Source organism: the organism of the source record quoted next, unplaced genomic scaffold, assembly GCF_019419815.1.
Source record: "Pyrus x bretschneideri cultivar Hongxiangsu unplaced genomic scaffold, Pyrus_bretschneideri_v1 Contig10, whole genome shotgun sequence".
NCBI classification, from domain to species: Eukaryota; Viridiplantae; Streptophyta; class Magnoliopsida; order Rosales; family Rosaceae; genus Pyrus; species Pyrus x bretschneideri.
Window position 1 is genome coordinate 3,355,939 of NW_025999391.1, and position 24,850 is coordinate 3,380,788.

The 24,850-nt window shown below is 37.2% G+C and overlaps 2 protein-coding genes and 1 pseudogene across 2 annotated transcripts; all 3 read right to left on the reverse strand.

The window, feature by feature from the left end:
- Window positions 1-74: 74 nt before the first annotated feature.
- On the reverse strand, window positions 75-579 carry LOC125470325. Its single transcript, XM_048569233.1, has 2 exons — window positions 343-579; window positions 75-299 (listed from the first exon to the last, which is right to left on the reverse strand). Exons 1-2 carry the CDS (start codon window positions 577-579, stop codon window positions 75-77), a joined length of 462 nt encoding a protein of 153 aa, XP_048425190.1.
- Window positions 580-7,445: 6,866 nt separating this feature from the next.
- On the reverse strand, window positions 7,446-10,105 carry LOC108865506 (annotated as a pseudogene).
- Window positions 10,106-12,313: 2,208 nt separating this feature from the next.
- LOC125468951 (receptor protein kinase CLAVATA1-like) lies at window positions 12,314-16,020 on the reverse strand. Its single transcript, XM_048565787.1, has 2 exons — window positions 13,222-16,020; window positions 12,314-12,833 (listed from the first exon to the last, which is right to left on the reverse strand). The coding sequence occupies exons 1-2, from the start codon at window positions 15,815-15,817 to the stop codon at window positions 12,517-12,519; spliced, it is 2,913 nt and encodes a 970-aa protein (XP_048421744.1). The 5' UTR covers window positions 15,818-16,020; the 3' UTR covers window positions 12,314-12,516.
- Window positions 16,021-24,850: the final 8,830 nt, after the last annotated feature.

Here is a 24,850-nt window from a genome sequence, read left to right on the forward strand (position 1 = left end):
TTAGTAATTTTAAAACATTTTTTGGTATTCCCTAATTATATCTCCAATCAGAAAATGCAACAGAAAATGCAACATCAGCTTTTGGAAAATTTGGTCTTAATCTTCAGCTTCTTAGCTGCTCTTAACCTTGCTTCTTGCTTCTCATGTTCGAGCAGCAACCACTCTTTTTCGTCTTCCTCCATAGCAATTTTTGCACTCTGCCCTTCTTCCTTCAGTATGTTATCGAAACTGGACACCATCGCAAGATCATCACCATCATCGTCTGCCCTAGGGCGCTTGTGATTGTGTCCGAATATCTCCTGGATCACAGAAGAAACATCAACTGATTGCTTCCCCCCTCACACGGTCTTTGACCTGATTCTTCGAAATGGATTTTTTCGGTTTTGGCATTGGTTTTGCTGTACTTTTCGGCTCAACAGATTGCTTTGTTTGCTTCAAGCCTGTTTGCCTCAAGCCCTGCTTTGTCGAAGAATATTCTGACTTTGTCGAGGAGGCTTTGCCAATGACATCCTCTGGACGCTCCTCCTTCAGGCGATAATTGATGGGATGTTTCGAGACAGATTTTTTCTGTTTCGGCATTGGTTTCGTGCTACATTGATTTGTTGAAGAAGGTTCTGACTTTGCCGAGGTGTGTTTGGTTTTGCCAACTTCTTCAGGCTCTCCTTCTTTGTGCACCGTCCGATTGCAAAAAGGAGTAATCCCGGGACTCCTTGAGGTTTTTACACTTCAATGCTGTGCTAATAACAGGGCTATTTGCAGCGGTTTTAGCCTTGTCACCGGAGTTCAGAACCCTAGACGCCAACTTTTTCAACTCCGGCATGAAATCCTTCATCTCTTCGTGCACTCTCTTGGCCATGACACGCTCCGAGGGGCCAAAGAAGGATCCAAAGTTGTCGAAAGTCAATTTCTTCTTGTTATCATCAGTAGTACTATTAACCGAGCAGCCATGAGCAACAGCAGAGCCTTCTGATTTCTTCATGCGAATGCTTTCTTTCAGTTGCTGCCTGAGTTGAAGGAAGTCGAATTGCTCCGCCTTTGCAGGACGCATAACTAGAGAAGCCATCTTTCCGATCCCAAAGTTGTAGAATTCTAACTTGGAAACCCTAACTTGCTTTCTAAGCAACTCCTACTTGAAAGAGTGATCGAATGCGGAAAGAGATAGGAATTGTAGCTTGTAACGTAATTAATGGAAGGGAAAAGTCTGTATTTATAATTGAGGATTAGGATTGGATGTGCTTTCATTTTACGGCGGTCTAGGAATTTCCTAATCCCAATAGGAAAATGGGAGTGGATTTTCCTAAAAGGAATAGGAGAACGTAAAATAATCATCGAATCAAATGGATATAAACAAACTACATCTAGGTCTTTTTATAACGTTTTTCTATTTAAACACCACAACAGGAAGTGATTTGTAGCTCACTCGATTAAGAACATTTGTATTTGAACCCAAGTTTTTCTATTTGAATCACCCTTTTTATAGTTTTGATGAGTTTAATGTAGATTATTCTATCGTCGGTTAAAAAAAATAAAAAAATAAATTAAACACCACCACCTTTCTTTTTTGAGTTCACTCCAATTTCAATCTACACCTCATTAAAATTTTGAATTTTAAATTTTTACAAAAACAACACACTTTTCACTAAATTACCCTGAAATACGAACACACCACTCCCACCAACAAAAAAAGAAAAATGACAAGACTGCTCCACACCCACCACACCAGCGTGTTCATGGTGGCACTAGGTCTTGATCACAACAAAAGAATATGAGATTTTTAAGGATGAATCTCATTTTGAGGTCCTCATGTAGTAGCCTCCCTTGCTTGCTTGGAGTTTCGGACGTTGGTGTTTGGGATTTTTAAAGATCACAAATCCTATTAAACTAGAATGTTCCTTCCAAATTGATTTGTCAATCAATCCACTCAAAGACGTTAAGGGGCCGTTTGATAATCATCATTCAAGAGAGTAGGATCTTAAGACTACACACTTAGGAGCTGAGAACATGATCGTCTCTAAGATTTCGGGGCCTTGTGCCAACTTTTCATGTTCCTTTTAGTCTTTTGTCGTTATAGTCTTTATTTATCTTCTCTTTTTGGCTTTGGCCCTTGATTTGGTGCCCTCGTCTGAGTTTTTGTCTTAATTTTATGAGTTTGTCTCAAGTCTGGGCTTTCATGTCTCTTTCTTACTCAGTTGTCATTTCATGTCAGTGATGTCATAAGTCATGTCATAAGTCTTCAACAATCAACCTCTGCTACTTAACCTATCGGAGGCCTCTCTTCAGTAGCGCACTTTGGTGTTGTGTGTTGTTTAAGTGTTTTTAGGACTATTTGGTAAGATCATGGGAGCACTCAATGCGCAAGTGGCTTGCTCACCCCCATATTCCGTTGATGCAATTGTTTTGTTGGTTTGTTCTCTTGGTTGTGGTAACCTTGCGATCGTGGTGGAACTAACTTGTTAGACGCTGCTGTTTCCTCTCCAAATTTAGAGCATCTCCAGTTGAGTCCCTATATAGGGACAACCACCGTATAAAATGAGTATAAAATAAATATAGGGACAAAATGAATCTCCAATGGATCGGAAAGTGAGTCCCTAAAGTATAGGAACTTGCCGGATACTTGGTGTATGTACCCATATTTAGGGACTCTATATGGACTGAAATGGTGGACCTAATAGGACAATTTAAGTAAAAAAACAGGCATGGGTCCTAGTCACATGGCATTGTCTTTTTTTCTTTTCTTTTCAACCGTTTAAAATGGAAAGGTTCAAATTGATTCTTGCTTTTCAAATTTTTTTACCATTGAAAGATTAACAGTTCCAATTAAAAAAACCGTTTCAATTTAGGTTACTCTCTTATGTTAGTTTTCAAATTCTTTTGTTTTCTCTTTTCATAATGCTTTTGTTGAAATATTAATATTTTCAATTTGGGTTACTCTTTCATTTTGTTCTCTCATCATTCCTATAAATACCAAATTATCTAACCAAAACTTACCACAACTTCATCTCATATACTCAGTTCACTCGTACTCAATTCACTCATTCTAGTTACGTTTTTGTGAAGAAAAAAATTAGTGTTAGAATTTGAATTTTTTTTGGTTAAAATATTCACAAAAATATGTTACGAGAACATAATGTTAACATAAACAAAAATGTGCACCTAATCAAATTATCACATAAAATTGTAAAAACCTCAAATTTAGGGATTCTACTATAAGGACTCTCCCATTTGAGGCAATATTCCTTTAGGGACACAAAGATTCCCTTTAAGTCCTTAAATGAGTACTCAAAGGTGGTGGTAGAAGTCCCTAAGACCATCTCCAACCTTTGGGCTAAAAACCAAATTTTTTAGCCTGAAAAATTTAGCTTTTAGCTAAAAAATTTGGCTTTTAGCCCAGAAACAACTTTTCTGCTCTAATCATTCTGGCCTAAAATTTTAGCCCGGGATTATTAAAAAATGAACTTAGGCTAATTTTTTTTTCTTAAATTTACTTTAAAAAAAAATTATGTAGACTATCACAAATTAATTTTATGAACATTTTAATCTAAAAATATTTAAATTCCGATAAATATTGAAAAATCACTAAATCGATACATGAAACTCATGAAACACTATGGAAGAATATGAAAATCATGATAGAGATGAACACAAATTACATAAAACACACAAGACACATATAACACATGTGAAACACATACAAAACACATGTGAAGGACATACAAAACACATGATAGAGATGAAACACACACAGAACATATGTGAAACACATGACACACACGAAACACATACAAAATACATACAAAACATATGAAACGCATGAAACATAAACCTACGCACATGAAACTGAAACCTTCAATCATCCTTTATATAAACACAAATTGAATATCAGTCAAGGTTCTAAAAAACGTTAGGCGCTAGTCGGGTGGCAGGCTAGCGCTTAGCGCCTATGCATCTAGGCGGCTAGGCGGATTTAGGTAAATTTCTTGTATATCTTGTAAATAAGTGCATATTGACACTTACAAAAGATTATACTTGTATGAAATCCATGGATAAGATAATAAAAGAATGATGAAATGCAAAAAGAGTATCCAACAAGTCCAAAATTTAAAAACACATTAAGCATATATGCCATATAACCATATTGAGGAGTATTGTAGGATGACACATGTACAACAAGTTCACAATTTAAAACAACATAAAATGGAAAATAGGAGGAAAATAAGGAAATTTAGTAATGTAAGATACTTATCTTTAGCATCCCGGAATTTAAGTTGATACACAACACACCTATTCTATAAAATTAACAAAATTTCAAGGTATAATTAGAACTTAGACATTAAAAAAATTTCAAAAAAAAAAAAAAAAAAAAAACCACCCAGCCGCCTAAAGTCACCTCAATTTTTCCAGCCGTTTTGCACAAAATCGTCTCGGTTCCAAGGCGCTGCCTAGGGCGTTTTTTAGAACAGTGATATCAGTTGATCACACAATCTTTCAACCTTTAATCATCCTCTATATTCACCAATCTTTCAATTTTCAAAGTGTTTTTGTTTCCTAAAAATCCTCAATATCTTATCAATGAGTGATAGAAGAAGACATAGCAGGGCAATATAGATAACACAATACCAAGCAAGCCTTGACATTGAGGATGCAGAAATGATCAACGTAGAAGCTGAACTTGCAAACTCCCTTATGCAATATGAGCACCATGCCTAATCTAGCTATCGTGGTTCTATCATGAGACATTCATTTGTGCAGCGTAATAGAGAAGAGTGTCATGACCGAATGATGAAAGATTATTTCATCGAGCGTCCAAGATTTCCTGCTCATGATTTTCGGAGACGGTTTCGGATGAGGAGATAGCTTTTTGAAAGCATCTTGAACGCAGTTGTCAATCACGACCACTACTTTGCAAGGAAGATAGATGCCGTAGGCCGACAAAGTCTATCACCTCATTAGAAGCTCACACATCTGCATTTCGGATGCTAGCTAATGTGTGCTCTACGGGGAATGCAAAGCTGACCTCTTCCTCTCCCACAGTTTGAACAAATACATAGGTATGTATAGAGTTTTTTGGTGAATTTTGAGTTAAATATATTTTTTTAAATTATTTTAGCAGTTGGATTTAAATTTGGGTCATTAAATCTTTTTTTTTTACCGTTAGATTTGATTATATTCGATCTCAACCGTTGGATTCAATGTATTTTAAAATAACATTTAAAAAAAAAATTTGAATCTGGACCGTTGATCAACCAACGGTCCAAAAATGTCAGTCGGCAGATGAACAAAAGAGCCGTTGGGCTCATGATTGTGGCTGACAGTGGGTCCCACCCTGTCGGGTGCTGAAAGCTTCAGCCCGCGTGGGGCGAGTTGAGCGCATGACCGGGCCAAGATTGGGCGAGTCCACGCACATGTGAGCTAAATCTTGGGGGGAATTTGGCTTGGGTTTAACTTTTAGCATTTAGCTCAAAGATTTGGCTTGGATTAGATTGGGTTGGGGGGGGGGGGGGGCGGAAATAAATGAGGTAATTTGACCTTTAGCCTAGGGTTGGGTTTGGTCTAAATAGGGACTCCCGTTGAAGATGGTCTTAAGGTTTTTTGTAATTATGAGCTGACTCTTTTTTGAGTTTTTTTTACTGTATTTTCTTTCTTGCAATTGGGTTTGTATTTAAGTTGTGGCCTGTTTTTTAGATCTATTTTTCTTGTACTAGTCTTTTCATTTAATATAAGTAACTTGGTTTGACAAAAAAAAAAAAAAAAAAAAAATTTGAACGAGGTGGCTAAGGAATTTGAGCTATTATTTTCGGTACTTGTTTAAACCAAACTCCAAATGATTCGTAGAAGGATGAAAAGTTAAAAATAAATAATAGAGCAAGTCACGATGATCGAATACGTGACCGTTTCCATTATATAACAAGTAAGCAAAACTAGCTCTGCAAGTAGGATATTTTGATAAGAGTTTTTACAGTCGGATAATGTTAGGGAAATCAAAATTTTAAACTCAATGATGTATCATTAATAGGAAATAAACACGTTAATCAATACTAAAGTAATAATCTAGTCATCAACATCCACATCATTTAGTTTGTAAAATTTAACTTAAAAATTCGGTCTTCCTAACATTATAACGCCAGAGTCGTCCACCAACATGAATGCGGGCCTCCTCGCTCTCACTAAAGCATTCAAAGTAGAGCATTATTGCCATTGAGGATTTGTTTCATCTCTCATTTTCACTCAATTAGTGATATAAAGGTTGATGTTGGATAACGTTCTAGACCCACCGCACGATGTCAACAAGAAAACAGAAAATAAATAAATAAATTAGGCAACAAGAGAATAAAAAATTAAAGAACCCCCAATTTTTAATTTCAAATAAAAGAACTCAGAGAAGGCGGGAGAGAGCCGGAAGTGGACGGCGGAGCTTGTAGGAATCACAGCTGATAGTTAGAAATGAATCGTGGGTTTCTTTACTTTTTTTTTCTTTTTTTTTTTTAACAAAGAATATTATTTACATTACAAGAAACGGGTGAACTTAATGTGCCACTTACTCTTCGGGGTCCCGGCGGTCGTCTTGCTAGCCCTGAATTAGAGTCGGCTCTGATCATGTTTAAATAGAAAAATTATTTTTCTTTTGGGAAATATACAATCAACACAATTAAATTAACAAAATTGCTAAAGTTATTCAAGAAAATGTGCTAAAGTTAGTCCAAGTCATTGAGTCAAATCCTATCCCAACATGCGATCTTTAACAAACTTTTAAGAATTCAATTCATGTATACCAAAACTTTACATAAAGGGAGGGATGCACGAGTATCATGTGTGAAAGCGAAGTGATTCAAAACGAGATGTAATCAAATGATGTTACCAAGACACACATCAATGATAAACATAACATTGTTGATCATCTCCTTGATATAGATAGACGTTAGTCTTCACTATGGTAAGAGAGACATAATTTTACTATAATTGTGATCAATTAGAAACAATAACCTAATTGATATTTGGAGACACTACATAAAAAGTGAGCAATAGCTACCCGTGGTGCAACTATTACCTACTTTTTCACTTTTTTTGTCATGTTCACCACTCTATCTAATTAATAAAGTAACGTTATATTCACCACATTTTATATATCACATCCCTACTCTAATAAAGCTATGACCCACAAGTAGTCTAGTATGAATACATCTCACCTAAATTAGACGTTAGGAATGTAGTACAAATGTGTACAAAATGAAAGAATAAAATGCACCTTCACAACTCAACTCTGTTGAATGAACAAAAATAATCACTTTCACAACTCAACCCCGAATTTATTGTTGTGGATTCACTCGCCGATGTTACAATCAAACTTCCATAAGAACAAACTGGGAAAATTATAATTTTGTGCTTCAAATGTGTGAAGAGAATGAATAATATTTATTTTGGACCAAAAAGAAAAGAAATTAAAATTTTCAAAAGAAATATCTGAATTCCATTGCATTATATTTTTTAATAAAAGTTTGTATTGTGGAGACTGATACAACAGTGGTACAAATTGCAAATTTTATCTTTAACAACTCCAATTTAACACACTGATATTCTATTGGTAGCCTTTTTATCTTTAACACCTCCAGTTTAACATCTAAATTAAGATTGACTATGCTTGGAGAAAACTATGTAGGAGGATTACTGATCAGGTGAACTACTTCCCTCATCGTAGGTCTTGCAGAGCTGTCGTTGTCGACACACAGCATTGCCAGTTTGAACAAATGTATGACAGCCGCCAAGGGGTATCCGGCGAGATTTGGATCCACCACTGCTATTACCGATGATGAACTGGACAACGACTTGGTAGTTTTCCTCACCCAGCCCACTATGTTTATAGCGTCTTCATAGTTCATCACTGCTTTCCTCCCTGTTATGAGGTCCAGCAAAACCACACCAAAACTGTACACGTCTATTTTCTCATCCACTTTTAGCGTATAACCGTACTCTGTAAGTTTGCACCATCATATAACAAAAAATTATTGTTAGTGGAAGTGGACCAAAAAACAGGTCTAGCTAGATAGATGCTCGACTAACAAGAAACTTGATTATATTTGACGTGTTTTGGTGAAGGTAGGGGCTTTTGATAACCATTTCATTTACATCTTTTATTTTTATACAAATGAAATCTGATTTTAAAATCAAGTCAGAAAGTAAAAACTCACAAAAACATATTTTAGATTTTGGTTTTAAGTTTTTATTTTTCATATTTTTTTTATTTGAAAATTAAAAACTGTTATCAAACAAGTTTTGATTATTTTTCGATTTTAATGAAAGAAAAAACTAAAAACCCTATAAACTGAAAATTAAAATAGTTATCAAACAATTCTTTAATTAATTAATCGAAGATGAAATAGATTACGGACCTCGGGCGATGTAACCGAGAAATTTTTAGTTGTGACGGGAACATAAGTGGTACACCACGTGTTTTAATAGGAATGGAGGGAAAATTTATTTTTTAAGTTATTAATTTTTAGCACACATATTCCACCATTTGTTTAGTGACACGTAGTGTACCACCTGTGTACCGGTCACATTGAAAAATCTCTCGATGTAACCGAAGGAACCAGCAACTGAGGACATGCAATCAGCTGCTACTCCATGAAAGTACTTGGCGAGCCCAAAATCAGCAACATGAGCCTCAAAGTTTGAATCCAACAAGATGTTATGGGACTTGACATCTCTGTGTATAATCAGGGGTGAACAGTCATGGTGCAGATAACACAATCCCTTTGCAGCCTCCACTGCAATTTTATACCTCCTCTCCCACTGCCACTCCCCTCCATTTCCCCATGCAATATTTTTCCCAAGCTACCATTAGGCATGTACTCGTACAACAACAACTTAGAGTCCTTATTGTTCGACATGTATCCCAAAAGCCTCACTATGTTTCGGTGTTTGATTCGTCCCAGCGTCTTAATTTCCGCTGCAAATCCATGATCCCTTTTTGCTGTATTACTTGATGATCCTACTAGCTGTTTGATTGCTATGACGAGGCCGCTTGGCATGGTTGCCCGGTAGACAACCGTCACAACCCCAGCACCACCTTTGCCCATAATGTTCTCTTGCTTTAAGCACTGTAGCAAGTCCTCGACTTTGAGATCGAGCTGCTGGAACAATGTGAGCCTCCAACCGCTAGATTTTTGAATGTTTCTTCCTGTACAAACCTTTATCAGTAGGAATACAGAAGTAGGATAAGTAGGGAACCGAGAACCCCAGGTAGTCCAACGATGATCGTAAGACCGAGCCTGGAGGAACCAAACACATTGTGGTCTTGAGATTTCTTGTCAATGAAGGAACAGGGGCGTGAGACGTTGGTACAGAGATAGGGGTTCCCACGAAACGAGGCAATGTCCAGAAAATGACCCCTGGTTGGGATTCTACCGGTGAAATTGTTATAAGAGAGATCCAAAGTTGTAAGGGTTTACATGGCAGGTATTCCGTCAGGTATTTGGCCAGTGAGTTGGTTCCGAGACATATTTAGAAGAGAAACTAGTTTCAGCTTCTCTATCCCTCTTGGGATTTCGCCGACCAAATTGTTTCGACTCAAATCAAGGGACTCTAGAGACGAACAATTAGAAACAGAAGCTGGAATTTCGCCACCGAGCTTGTTGACGCTGATGTTGATCTTTGATAACACTGTCAAGCTGGAATTTATGTGCTACATCAGCGCTTAACGGAATTTTTAACAGAATTTTGACGAAAGGACCACATTGATTTGCGACATCTATTTTCAAGGACTACATTGATTGATTTTTAATTTTAGGGACCATCTTGATGATGAAGGTCAATTTTAAGGACTATTTGTGATATAAACCCAAAAAGAAATTGAAGAACCCCCAATTTTTATTTCAAATTAAAGAACTCAAAGAAGGCTGGAGAGAGAAGTCGTGGGAGGAGCTTGTAGGGATCATAGTTGATGGTTAGAAACGAAACGTGGGTTTCTTAACTTTTTTTTTTCCTCTTAGTTTTTTCAATAGGGGTAAAATTGTATTTTAAAAGATAAAAAAAATAATGGATGAACTTGAAGCATCTTCAAATGAGATGTCAAAAAGTCCATATCAACATTAACAGTAAAAAATGACATAATCAGTGTTCTATAACCACAATGTCAATTCATATGTGACCTGACATGTAATAGCAGAAGGGGGAGTTGCTGTCAAATTTGACAACAGCTTCAAATATGTTTTTTATGATTTTTATTATTATCTTTTGTTTTAAAACTACTAATTATAATTATAAAAAGTAAATAATGTAATAAATAATAGTTTAAACTTGACATATCGGGATGAAGAAAAAAATTTAAGTGAAAATCAATGTGCCACAACCTTCAAATTAAATTTTAATGTTTAAAATTTGACATTTCCTTTCCACTTAGTAATACGGTTTAATGGTATTTTACTTGTAAGTGAGATGTCTTAAGTACGATTCTCGCTTAAGGCGAATTTGAACCACATTATTATAACTCGCCCATTGTAAGGCCTAGTCGATTCCCTCATCTGCTTAATATAGATAATATCGTTTGTTTAACAAAAAAGAATTTAAACAAGATGGTCTTAGTTGGAAAATGTCGTAATGGTATGTAAATAGAAACATAACCTCATATTAATAGAAACTTAATAATTACGGTGCCTTGATTTTCTGGGGACCTAGGCGGCCATCTTGATAGCCTGAACCAGTGCCAGCTAGTGTTTAAGTAGGATTTTTATTTTTTTTGGAAAATATACAATTTATTTTTGTAACACAATTAACTTAAGATAATTTCTTAATTTCTTCAACAAAAAAATGCAATAATTTTTTTATTAATTTGTAAAATAAAAAAAATAAAAAAAAAACTAATACAAAAGGTTTCATTTAATTAAAAAATTAATTTATGGTCCAATCATGTTTCTTGTCTAACTGCACTCAACTCTGGACAAAATTGAGTCGTGGCTAAGGGCTGGTTTGGTATTGCTGTGCTTTGAAAAAAAGCTGCTTCTGCTGTGCTGTGAGAATAAGCAGCTGTGAAATAAAGCAGCAAAGTGTTTGGTAAACTTTTTTGTAAAAGTGCTTTTGAAAAAAAAAAACAGTATTATAGTGTTTGGTAAACTTTTATGTAAAACAGATGTGAAAAAAAGCCAGTTTTTCAAAGCTGGGTTTTGCAGCTTCTTGTTTTTGGCTTTTTTTCACCCAAAACTGTGAAAAAAAGCTGAAGCTGAATGTTTACCAAACACAAAAATAGCTCCCAGCTTTTTTTGATATCAGCTTTTTTTGATACCAAACCAGGCCTTAGTCTATTCAAGTAAATGTGCTAAAGTTAGTCAAAGTCAATGAAGTCAATCCTATCCCCTGAAGCATATTACCCTGCAGCATCTAGTACGGGATCTTTAACAAAACTTTTAAGAATTCAATTCATTTACACCAAAACTTTACGTAAAGTAAATCTGCAAAACTTTTAAGAATTCAATTCATTTACACCAAAACTTTACGTAAAGTAAATCTGCAAAACTTTTAAGAATTCAAACCAAAACTTTACGTAAAGGGAGGGATGCAATGTTTTCATGTGTGAAAGCGAAGTGATTCAAATACGAGGCATAATCAAATAATGTTATCGAGACACATGATAATGATAAATATAACATTGTTAATCATCTTTATGATATAGGTAGACGTTAGATTTCGACTCATTTTTATTGAAATTGTGATCAACATTATGATCAATTAGAAACAATAACCTAATTAATTTTTGGAGACACTACAAGAAAAGTGAGCAATAGCTACTCTTGTTAGTGACTACTGTGGTGATTGTTGCTAGGTGATAATGGTATTGCCAATGAGGAAATAGTGATAAAAATTCAAATATATCTATATTGATTCATTTGTCGCCATTGTGGTGTAACTATTATGTACTTGTTAGTTTTTTGTAACACTCATCACCATAGTAAAATTACATTCACCACATTTTGTATATACCACATCTCTAATAGAGGAAAGAATCCACTAGGCCACACATATATTAGACATTATAGGGATGTAGTACAAATAAAAGTGTACAAAATGAAAGAATTAATATAATGCACCTTCACAAAACAACTCTGTTTAATGAAAAAAATTAGTTACTTTCACAGCTCAAATCTATTTTTACTCCAACAAGTTTTGGTAAAATGCCTATGGTACGTAATAATATTTACACTACAAGAAAAAAAAGCCTTTAAGGACTAGGGTTTTCATCACAAATGTATTGAGGCAAGAACCAACATGTGCTTTTTTTAAGGTGAACTAACATATGTTTTGTTTCATACAAAAGGTTTCAGTATTATTCGTAGTGATACCATTTATTCATATATTGTACCTTAATTTTTAAAGTTTTAACGTCATTTTACACATTCTTCAACAATACCAGTTTAGACAATTCAAATATATGAGCATTATTCTGCTACACTACAACTCGCTCAAAAATTATAGTTCTTTAGATCCTAAAAACATATCTAAATTAAGGTTGACTATGCTTGAAGAAGACTATGTAGGAGGATTACTGATCAGGCAAACGACTTCCCTCATCGTAGGTCTTGCAGTGCTGTCGTTGTCGACACAAAGCATTGCCAGTTTGAACAAGTGTAAGACAGCCGCCAAGGGGTATCCGGCGAGATTTCGATCCACCACTGCTAGTACCGATGATGAACTGGACAACGACTTGGTAGTTTTCCTCACCCAACCCACTAGGTTTATATCTTCAAAGTTCATCACTGCTTTCCTCCCAGTTATTAGCTCCAGCAAAACCACACCAAAACTGTACACGTCTATTTTCTCATCCACTTTTAGTGTATAACCGTACTCTGTAAGTTTGCACCATCATAACAAAAATATATTATTGTTAATGGAACGAAAAAAGGTCTAGCTAGATGGATGCTGGACTAACAAGAAACTTGATTATATTTGCCATGTTTTGGTGAAGGTATGGGACTTCTGATAACCATTTCATTTACATTTTTTATTTCATATAAATGGAATATGATTTCAAAATCAAGCCAGAATGTAAAAACTCACAAAAGAAGATTTTAGATTTTGGTTTTTAGTTTTTATTTGAAAATTAAACAGGTACCAAACAAGTTTTAATTTTTTTGATTTTTCTGTAATGAAAGGAAAAACTAAAACCATAAAAATATAAAATAGATGTCAAACAGATCCTTAATTAATTAATCGAATATGAGATAGAATACGGACCTGGGGCGATGTAACCGAAGGAACCAGCAAATGAAGACATGCAATCAGCTGCTACTCCATGAAAGTACTTAGCGAGCCCAAAATCAGCAACATGAGCCTCAAAGTTTGAATCCAACAAGATGTTATGGGACTTGACATCTCTGTGTATAATCAGGGGTGAACAGTCATGGTGCAGATAACACAATCCCTTTGCAGCCTCCACTGCAATTTTATACCTCCTCTCCCACTGCAGTTCCCCTCCATTTTCCCCATGCAATATTTTTCCCAAGCTACCATTAGGCATGTACTCGTACAACAACAAACTTGAGTCCTTATTGTTCGACATGTATCCCAAAAGCCTCACTATGTTTCGGTGTTTGATTCGCCCCAGCGTCTTAATCTCCGCTGCAAATCCATGATCCCTGTGCCCTCTATTACTTGATGATCCTACTAGCTGTTTGATTGCTATGTCGAGGCCGCTTGGCATGGTCCCCCGGTAGACAATCCCAGCACCGCCCTTGCCTATTATGTTCTCTTGCTTTATGCACTGTAGCAAGTCCTCGACCTTGAGGTCGAGCTGCTGGAACAATGTGAGCCTCCAACCACTAGATTTTTGAATATTTCTTCCTGTACAAACCTTTATCAGTAGGAATACTAGAAGCAGGATAAGTAGGGAACCGAGAACCGCAGGTAGTCCAACCATGATCATAAGACCAAGCCTGGAGGAACCAAACACATTGTGGTCTTGAGATTTCTTGTTAATGAAGGAACAAGGGCGTGAGACGTTGGTGCAGAGATAGGGGTTCCCACGAAACGACGCGATGTCCAGAAAATGATCACTGGTTGGGATTCTACCGGTGAAATTATTATAAGAGAGATCCAAAGTTGTAAGGGTTTCCATGGCGGGTATTCCGTCAGGTATTTGGCCAGTGAGTTGGTTCCGAGACATATTCAGAAGATAAACTAGTTTCAGCTTCTCTATCCCTCTTGGGATTTCGCCGACCAAGTTGTTTCGACTCAAATCAAGGGACTCTAGAGACGAACAATTAGAAACAGAAGCCGGAATTTCGCCACCGAGCTTGTTGACGCTGATGTTGATTTTTGATAACACTATCAAGTTAAAGAATTCCTCTGGTATTTTCCCAGAAAATCGGTTCATCTCCAGCGAGAGAGTTTGTAAGTTGTTGAGGTTTCCAATTGCGGGTGGGATCCTCCCCGAAATCTGATTCCCCGAAAGCGAGAGGATTGCAAGTGTGCCCGCTGTCATTTGTGTTGGAAGTTGACCGGACAGGCAGTTATCATTCATCTCAATCATGCCCAGGCTCGGCAAGTTGAAGATCCCAACAGGAATAGTCCCGCTGATTCTGTTTTTCTTCATTCGGATTTTGACAAGAGACTTGCATTGGCCGAGCTCCAACGGAATGGGCCCAAAGAAGTTGTTATCCATCAGAATCAGCGTCGTCAGCCTCCCGCCTAAGCACAAATTCCGAGGAATCAACCCGGTTAGTTTGTTTCCGGAGACATCCAAAACCGTAAGCCTGCCGTTCTGGCCAAGACTTTCGGGTAGTTGGAATGTAAAGTTGTTCCCCCACAGATGAAGAATCTCCAGATGAGGAAGATCACCGATGAACTTGGGTATGGGACCGTAAAGATTGTTCCAAAACAGTTTCATGAACCTAATGCTCTTCAGCTCTGAGAACCGTTCGGGTATTTCTCCGGTGAGCTCGTTGTTGGAGAGATCCAAGGACACGAGGTTCACCATGCTCGAAAGCTCCGGTGGTATAAAACCACTGAGCCGATTTCCTTGTAAAAACAACGAGTGCAAATTCTTCAAAAGGCTCAGACTCGTGGGAATCTTGCCAGTGAGGTTACAGCTGCCCATGTCGAACACTTTCAGCAACGGCAGCGATCCAAACTCCGGTGGAATCCCTCCTTCATAACTGTTATAGTACCCTAAGTACAATTCCTTGAGGTTCTTTAACTTTGCCAAGCCGGCCGGGAGCTTTCCGGTGAGCGAATTGCCGCCGAGTTCCAAATACTCCAAGCTCCAGATATTAGAATAATTTTCGGGAATGTTTCCCGTGAAGTAGTTGCCTCCCAGATAAAGATATTTGAGCTTTTTACAGCCGGCGGCGATCTCCAGCGGCAGCTGTCCCGTGAAGTTGTTATTGTAGGCGTCGAGGACCTCAAGCTCCGTCATCCCGAGCGTGATTTCACCGGGGAACATGCCGCTGAAGAAGTTGTTTGAGATGTTCAAATGCTTTAACGCCGTCAGGTTGGCCATCTCCGTGGGAAGCCTCCCCGAGAGGTTGTTTTTGGCGAGGTTGAGGTTCACGAGCTTGTTTAGAAGTCCGATCTCTGCTGGAATCGAGCCTCGATCCTGCACGGGCGGCATATTTGAGATGTTAAGAGCAACCACTCGTGATCGCTGGTCGCATAAAACTCCAGAGAAGGAGCAGTAGTGCTGGGCGGAGGTCTCCCACCCGGTAATATTCATGGCCTTCTTGAGCTTCTGTAGCGCGTCGAGGTCGTCAGCGCACGGCGATGATGGGAACAAAAGGAATATGATGAAGGAAATGTAGGCAGATCTTAGCATCTTAATTTTTTTGTTTTCCATCGTTAATCACTGATCAGTGGCCACTAGCTAGTTCTTTGGTCTGTTACAGTATAGATTGGGAAAATGGAAGTTGTTAACGGAAATAAATGAAGAGTTTTAGCGTAAACGAGTCTTAGTGCAAATGAGAGGACAAAATATAGGCGTGGTTTGAACTACAGATAAAAACAATGAAAATAAGTTGAGGAGTTTTGCCTTATAGAAGAAAAAAGGTTCTAAGCTTCAAATCCTATATGAATACAAGCATGTTATATATATATATATAGTAGTACTTTATACGTTGACGGGAAAGGTAGCAAGTGGGTTGGTGGTAGGAGTAGTTGAAAAAAGATTATTATTATAATTTCACTGTTTCGGACACTAATTTTCACACTGTGCTGGTCTGATTTTCACACTGAAGTCAATCAGTATACGGAGCTTTTGCTCGTGTTTCATCCCACATTGCCCACTTTAATCTTGATAGACCCAAATTTTTCATGATAAAATCCTTGTCATGATATTTGAGGCTGCCAATTTGCATTTTAGAAGAAAGAGAAAATTGGATACTAATCAGTATTGGCTGATTTAGATAATTCAAAGCAAAAGATTCAAGTTTGTTTAGATAGAAACAACGGTTGAAATGATGTTTGGATAAAAAATTACATTGTCAGCCTATATAATCAAAATCGTTAAGTAAGTATAATTTTAAACCGTTAGATAAAGAAGTTAAAATAATTTTTTAATAACGAATTATCTTCATATGGGCGTCGACGCAAGGCAATGTAACTACTACTGGATTAATTTCATGCAATTAATCCATACATGGGTTAAAGGTGAAATTGTGAGATGATGATGTGATGTGATTAGAATAATTGTATCTGAACAAAAGAGGTTACTAGCTACAGCCTATGGACATGTTGGGAAAAACAATCTAACAGAACATAGTGATGTTTGGTCAGATATGGTGTATTTAAATATTGAAAATTTGTGGCATAAGGAGACTCAGGTATTACTTCTTGGTAGCCGTGACATATCAAAAGACTCAGAGATTTACGGCTTGGCCCGAACACTTGAGGTCGGATGATGCAAGGCTAACGTCAGGGTGACATCAGCCACGTTATAAAAAAAATTTGCGTCAAGCGCATGTCGCACACGTGCGCATGGGGCCGCGTCACCGACAATCGGTGGGGCCCGCGGTTTGATTTATGAAATGTTACCGTTCCCTAGGGGCTTGTGGCATCTTCTCATCTGTTGGATTTCAATAGATATTTTTTCTGGACCGTTGGATTTCCAATGGTAAAAAAAAATTCAAATATCCCCAAACGGCTAGATGACATGGCACAATATCAACCGTTCGATTCTAGATCAACGGTCCACGTTATTCACCTTTAAAAATAAGAAAAAGATCATAAATATTACCGTTATGCCACGAGGCACAATCTGGAGGGTTGGATTTCAATTTTTTTTTAATCCAACGGCAGAAATTAATTAAGTTAATAAAAAATTAATAAGAAATGTAAAAAATTAATAAAAAATTTAAAAATTGAAAAAAATATTGGTTTTACTTTTCTATAAATACCTTCTCATTATCTACCTTATTACACCACAATTTCATATTTTCTCAAATACTTTCAACCACATTCCAATCTCTCTCAAAGTTTCTATGTACTTTTGTTTCCAACAAAATGGCTAATGATGCAGGTATGAATTGGACGCTTATTGAAGATGTTACACTCTGTCTAGTTGGGTTGAAGTTACTTAAGATTCGATTACGGGTAATGAGATGCCGTTGCGAGAAATGTGGAGCAATATTAATACCCTTTTTCTTGAGAAAATTGGTGGGAAAAGAATAGAACAATCGATCTCTAGTCGTTGGAGAATATTCAGCCAATCGTTAACTCATTAGAGAGACGCCTTGGCACAAGCTAGTACTAATATTCGAAGAGGGGAAAATTTCGCGGATCAGATAACAATATATTATTTATTTGTTTGTACTATACCCAAATTTACATTAGCTACTTTGATTATAATTATTTCTTCTACCGTATTGTTAGACACTTCAAGCACAAGCATGGTATAATGCCAAAAACAAAAACAAATCATTCACCTAGTGGGAATGTTCGAGTATTGTTAAAGATTGTCCTAAATTCAAAGTTGTGCCAGTCGGTTTAGAAGTTGTCATCAATAGCACCACTCTACACTCTATGCCCGATCATGACTCGCATGTTCATGAAAGTGAGATAGAACAAGTGCCGGAAGCGACCCCTGAACATGGGTCGAGGTCGACCCATTATCCAATTAGGCCTCAAGGTAAGAAGGCTTCAAAAAGAAAAGGGAGCGCTTCCAAGAATAATTATGAAAAATATATAGAACAACTTACTCGCCAAAGTGAATTGACTTTGCCGCAGGAAATGGCTAAATTTGAGGCTGATAAGGCTAGAGATGAGGCAAAACCTACAGCTACTGAGAAATTATTTCAAGCTAACGAGAGAGAAAGAAAGCTACTTAGACAAGAAAGGGAAGAGCTTAAGGAATAAAGAAGGGCTTAACAAGATCGTGACATTATGAAGGAGCTTGTAGAGGCTATGTCTCCACAAATTGGTGTGAAGAAGGCATTCGGAGAAAGCGGATATGGTGTGAAGAAGGCATGCAAAAGAAACGAAAGCAAGAGGAGATAGTCCTAGCACCACAAATTGGTTAGGTGATGATTTTCCATTCACAAGGGACTAGGGAATTTGTTTTTAATTGGAGCCCATAATTTTCCAATCACTTTGGGTTGTAATTTGTTCTTTATTGAATATAGTACTTTATGTAATTTCCAATTTATTGAATTTAGTAATTTATTTAAACTAATAGTATATTTATTTAATTTGGTACTTTATTTAGACTAAGAGAATCTTTATTCAAAGGATATAGACACACCAAATAAAATTACATAAACATACCAAATAAAATTACAAACACACCCCAAAAAAAAAAAAAAACCCACTAAATGAACTTAAAAAACACATCAAATAAAATTACATAATAGCACCAAATAAAATTGCATAAACATGCCAAATCAAAATTACAAACACACCAAACAAAAAAACCACACTAAATGAAAGCTTGTTTCAATTCCCACCAGTACTCTATCAAGTCAATTTGCCGGGCATTGTGAATGTATGAGGATTGAAGTGAAGTATATCATTGAATGAGCCTTTCATTGTAACGTCCATCCCTTTCTACTGGCTCATGTTGCATGGGTTCTTTGGTAGCGTCATGAGCACAATATATTTGTGTTTTGGAATTGTTCATTGTGTCTGGCTCATATTCATCAACGGCATCATAATCATACTCATCTTCCACAATCATGTTGTGAAGAATGATACACGTCATCATGATGGATCGAAGCGACTCTAAATCAAACAATTTGGCAGCACCCCTGACAATCACCCAACGAGCTTGGAAGATACCAAAATAACGTTCCACATCATTCCTACACCCTTCTTGACAGCGTGCGAAGTGTTTTTCCTTTTCACTTCGTGGACGTGGCATTATTTTGACAAACGATGTTCACCTTGGGTAAATGTCGTCTGCTAAGTAGTATGGTATGTGGTACTTATGTCCGTTGACCCAGTACGTGGCTCTTGGTGCTTTTCCTTGCAAGACATCATTGAACACTGGGGATTGGGCAAGGACATTGAGGTCATTTTGAGCTTCCTAAACACCGAAAAAAGCATGTGAAATCCATGTATCAAATGATGCCACCGCCTCTAAAATGATACTGTTTGCTCATTTTTTGCCCTCATAAGCTCCTTGACATACACCTGGACAGTTTTTCCAGGTCCAGTGCATACAGTCGATGCTTCCAATCATCCTAGGAAAACCTCGCATCTCACCATTCTTCAGAAGCCTTTGCAAGTCCATCTCTGTAGGTTTCCGGAGGTACTCTGTGATGTAGATAGATTCGATTGCAGAGCAAAACCTCATCAGGGACTCAAGAATGGTTGATTTCCCCATCTTCACTATCTCATCCACTTGGTCTGCAGATACTCTATATGCAAGCATCCGCAAAGCAGTAATGTTTTTTTTGCTTCGGAAGGAGACCCATAACACCAAAATCATCATTCTTTTGCACAAAGTAAGAATCATGGTTGTAAACAACAATCATGATTTTGTTGAACAAATGTTGTTCCATTCTAAAACGACGTCTAAAGTATGTATCAGGATGTGAAATCCCATTTCCGGATTTCACTGTTATAATCTACATATTTGTATTATTGAGATTTTATATTATTTTTCAAGAATTTATATTAATTTATTTGAAATTAGATTTCAATTAAATTAGTTACGAAGAGTGAAGTTTGGAAAATTATTATTTACTCGTTGACCTTTTGAGGTCACAAGTAACGTTTTCGAATAGGTCTCGAAGCCACGAGCGCATAGGCGACGAAAGCTATTTGCGAGTCTGGGTTATAACGGTATAGTTATGGACATCTGAAGTGGTGTTTCTAAACTATAGACTTTAATTTTCTTTAAAACTCCCACTAGGTGGGAAGGGGAACGAATGTAAGGCTTGGCTTTTGGCCCAATCACTTAAGGAAGAAAAGAAGGACCAAGAGGGAAAAAAAAAAAAAAAAGGATATTTTCCCCTCCATTCCCGTGGATCCATTTACACGCGCCAACCCGAAGTGGTTTTCGGCCACTTCCACCATTTTTTTAGGTAAAATTCAACTATCCATCACCTGCAACCTCTTCCACCATCTCCCATCTTCCACCCCAAGTTGAGGGTTTTTAGGTCCAAAACCGTGTAAAAACCGTGAGGTGACCCATGGAGCTTTGACGGCAATTATGCCGTTCTGGTGAGTTTCACCACCCACCACCACCCTTAGTCAACTCCCCTTGAACCCAGGAACAAGACCCAATAGGTTGTAGGGGCGTTGGGACACCAAGGAAGTCGAATTGAAGAACACCTACCTTAGGGTTCCGGAGGTTCGTGGCCAGTTTGGGGTGTTTTTCGGTCAAATTGGCCTTGACCGCAGGTATAAAGTTTAATCTACTTGTTGAGATCTTCATTCTTGTAAAATTTGAGAATTTTTGGAAAAAGTCGAATTTTCCTATATGTAACATTCGATTTATGAAATACTGTTGGTTGAGTTTATTTTTGATAAGGTCCGCTACTTGAATATTGTAACAATTGACGATCTTACCATTGAATTGACACCAAATTTTAGTATGCTATTGTAGATATGGTTTAGGGATTATTATCTTAATTTCTTATATTAGTATCATTTGTAAATATGAATTGGTCTTATAATTATGATTTCTATTGAAATGTGAATTTTATATATTTAGCCATAGACCTATGCTGATTAACTATGATTTGGCTTGTGTACTGATGATGTTTGTGATATATATGTGTTTAATTATCTTTTTAATAATGTGAATGATAATTATGATGAATGTTATGACAATTATGGGATCTAAATATTGTTTGATAATTATTTGGTTATGCTTGCCAGCTGAATACCTATTTGAACTTGGCATTACTACCTAGCATGAGATGGAAATGGAAGTCAAGAGATGAGTTAGGTACTTTATTAGATTTTTAGTAGAAATAGTAATTAAGGGATTCCTTGTGTTGTGCTCCATCTGACTTGATGCTGGTTGATATGTGGAATCGATAGCATGTGTGCGTATAATTATGTTTAATGTGTGATGATGAGATTGCACCACGTAGTTGTGGTACATGAATGGTCCTGCTTGGTATATCCGCAATGGGGGCACCGTATGTATTCATGGGTGATCATGTTTGGTATATCTGTGATGGGGGACCATACACATTCTAGAGGTGATGATGACTAGTTGTACATGGTACATTTTTAGGCGATCATATTTGGTTTCGTTCCGTTGAGTGGTTCGGAACCCGAGCTTGTTGGATTTTGTTGAGTGGTCTGAAATCCCATTATTTGGAGAAGTAGGCTTGGCCTAACTGTGTCACTCTAGCCTTAGTTTTATATATATTTATGTCAATGGTTTCAAGAATCTTGTGAATTGAGTTAGAAAAGATGTTGGACGTCTGGGTGACTCCTTCGGGATTTTCTACGATTCGATTATGATTTCATAAGGTATGAATTTAGAAGATATGAGAATGATTGTTATTACTTTGATCAAATTAATTAATTAATGTGGCTAGAGAATGGTTTTGTGTTTCGTCGGTTCTTAAATATGATGTATGTTGTGAATTGTGCTATCATGATGAGACATAATGATTTATATGTTGGATGGAAGAGAAATCATGATTTCATGAGGGTTTGTTATGTAGCCTGAGCCCAGGAATTTCATGCTGTCAAGTTATAATAAATGTTTAAGGAATGTTATGTTTTTCTGCTTGAACTCAATGGGAGAAACGTCTGATTTTGTGAATAGTGAATTATGAATGGCTTGATCCCTATTGAGGGTACGTAGGCAGTCTAACGAGGAGGTTAGATGCAGCCATAAAGTATATGAAAAAATTATTTGCAATTTGATTCTCGAATTGTGATTTGCCATATCCCAGAGACGGGGTATATGAGATATACGAGTATTTAGGTGACGTCACGTGTCGATCCTGGACGTATGTTGGGATCGGGGCGTGACATAGGGAATGCACTGTTACAGAAAAAAATAATCGTCAAGAGATCATTACCTCATTGTTGCCTGCTTCAATCAATGTTTGCGGAATGGCTGGGCCTGGAGATCTGAGCCACAACTTGGATGACTCAACGAGAATGTGAGGCTCTTGGGCTTCTTGCTTCGTCATCTCTCCTTTTACGCTCCTCATCCTCATCCTCTTCCATCTCATTTTCGCCCCCTGGAGATTGAACATTTCTTCCCCTTGCTTAAACAATTATCTCTCTTGCTCATCGATTTCCCACAACAAACTTGAAGAAGACATTGTAAGAAGAAAGCAGAAACTATGAATAAGGATAAAGATTTTGATTTTGGTGTGTGATTTCTTAGGATGGATGGTGGGTTATATGGAGGAAAAATAAAGGATTAGGTTGTAGACAATGCCACGTGGCACGCCGTCATTCGTTAAAAATCTGATAGAAATTTATTCTCAAATATTGTAAACAGATTGTGAAACGTGGCGCGACATGATTGGTTAAAAATCTTATTGGAAATCTATCCTCAATGATTCTAAAAAGGTAACAACACTTGGCGTGACGACATTGGATAAAAATCTTATCAAAATCTATCACCAAAAATTGTCTTTTCGGATAATGAAATGTGGCGTAACGAGAACGATTAAAATCTTATCCGAAATTACAAATAAAATTATTTTGTACTATTCTATAAAATAAAAAAATTTCTAATATTTTATTGCATATTGCCATGACTATTCAGTTTAGGGGTGGAGATGCAAAAGGCAATTACTGTTCACTGAAGGGGATTCAATAAGCAGTTGCCCATTCCTACAATAGAGTTGCTCTTATGCACAAACTCTCTTTTATGCGAAACTTCTTAAACATCTTGAGATTTTTATTTTACTCTTTTATAGCCAACACATCTTTAGTTTAGAAGAGGTCATCTTATCAGGCTTCTCGACGAAGTGAGGTGTTATCAGATTAGGACATTCGGCACACTGAAGGCCGAATCTGATTTTGAACTTCGCAGAACTAGCAGCTTTGTCTTCAAGCTCTAGAACCCGAAGGTCGAGACGTGTTCCTTCTTCGACTGCAGTCTCAAGATTCAGAAGTAATTAGTGCGCCCAACACCACATCAACATTCGTTTTGCTCCTCGGCCAAGCTCGGCCGATGAGTTAGCACGCTCTGCATTCAACCGAATGACGTTGTTAGCTTATTAGCTATTCGGCCTATGTACCATATAGGCTAAGTAGTTTTTAAGTTCAACAAATGCGCAAACATTTTATCAATTAAGGAATTGTTGTCGTATGACAAATCATGTTGCGTACATTTTGAGGTAACAAAGTAATTTATTAAGTGCTCTCAAATGCCCTTATCGAGTGTTATTGAGACCTGAGTTCTGCCAAAATACGTTGAACATATATTACATTGAATATTTGATGGACACAAAAGGGCTTTACATCAAACATTTTGAGGAGTCCTTATAAGCATGATTCCAAGTTTCCGTGGGTCCCAGGACCACGTATTGATACCTCTTGTATCGATGACAGTGTTCTAAAAATCGGTCTAGGGGGCGCCTAGGCGCTAGGCGGTGGCCAACTGTCGGGATTAATGCAAAATCGTTACAGGGATTACGCGGGCGTCGAGGCGGCCTGAGTGGCCTAGGCGGGCATCTGGGTGGCCTAGGCGGTCTGGGAATTTCAATTTTTTCTGTGTTCGAACTTGAGAAAGGATGAATGCTTCTAGTTTGTGTTCTAGTTTTTCAGTTTCTGGACTTCATGCTTCTTGTCTGTGCTCTTGCGAAGAGGAAGAAGATGAGAGAAAGTTAGTTTCTCTCTCTTCCTTCAACACCCACGTGATCACTTTTAAACTATTTAAATTTTTTTTTTTTTTTTGTTTCTGTCCATTCAAGTTTGGACAACTAGCATCTTGACTTTTCTTAAAGTAAAAAGGCTATCAGTTCATCCATAGCATCAAGTGCTATTAATTTTTTTCTCATTAAAAAAACATAGATCGTTAGGCTATCGGTTCATAGTATCAAGCGCTATTGATTTTTTGGACTTGTTAGATACGCATTTTATTATTCTTTTAGTATCTTATTCAAGGATTTCATACAAGTATAATTTTTTTGTAAGTGTCAGTATACACTTATTTACAAGATATACAAGAAATTTACCTAAATCCGCCTAGGCGCTCGCTTAGACCCCGCTTAGCCGCCTGACTAGCGTTTAATATTTTTTAGAACCTTGATCCATGAATAAAAAACTCCACAAATCCTTCGTCAGACTCATAAGAGTGTTTTTCAAAAGGATCGGATCGAAACTAGGCTTCCATTCGATCCGAGATTTCAAAATTGGATCGGATCGGAACACAATTTTCAAATTAACATTTTCGAAAATTTAGTAAGCTGAGTAATCTTCTAAAATTTCGGAACTTAATTCAGAA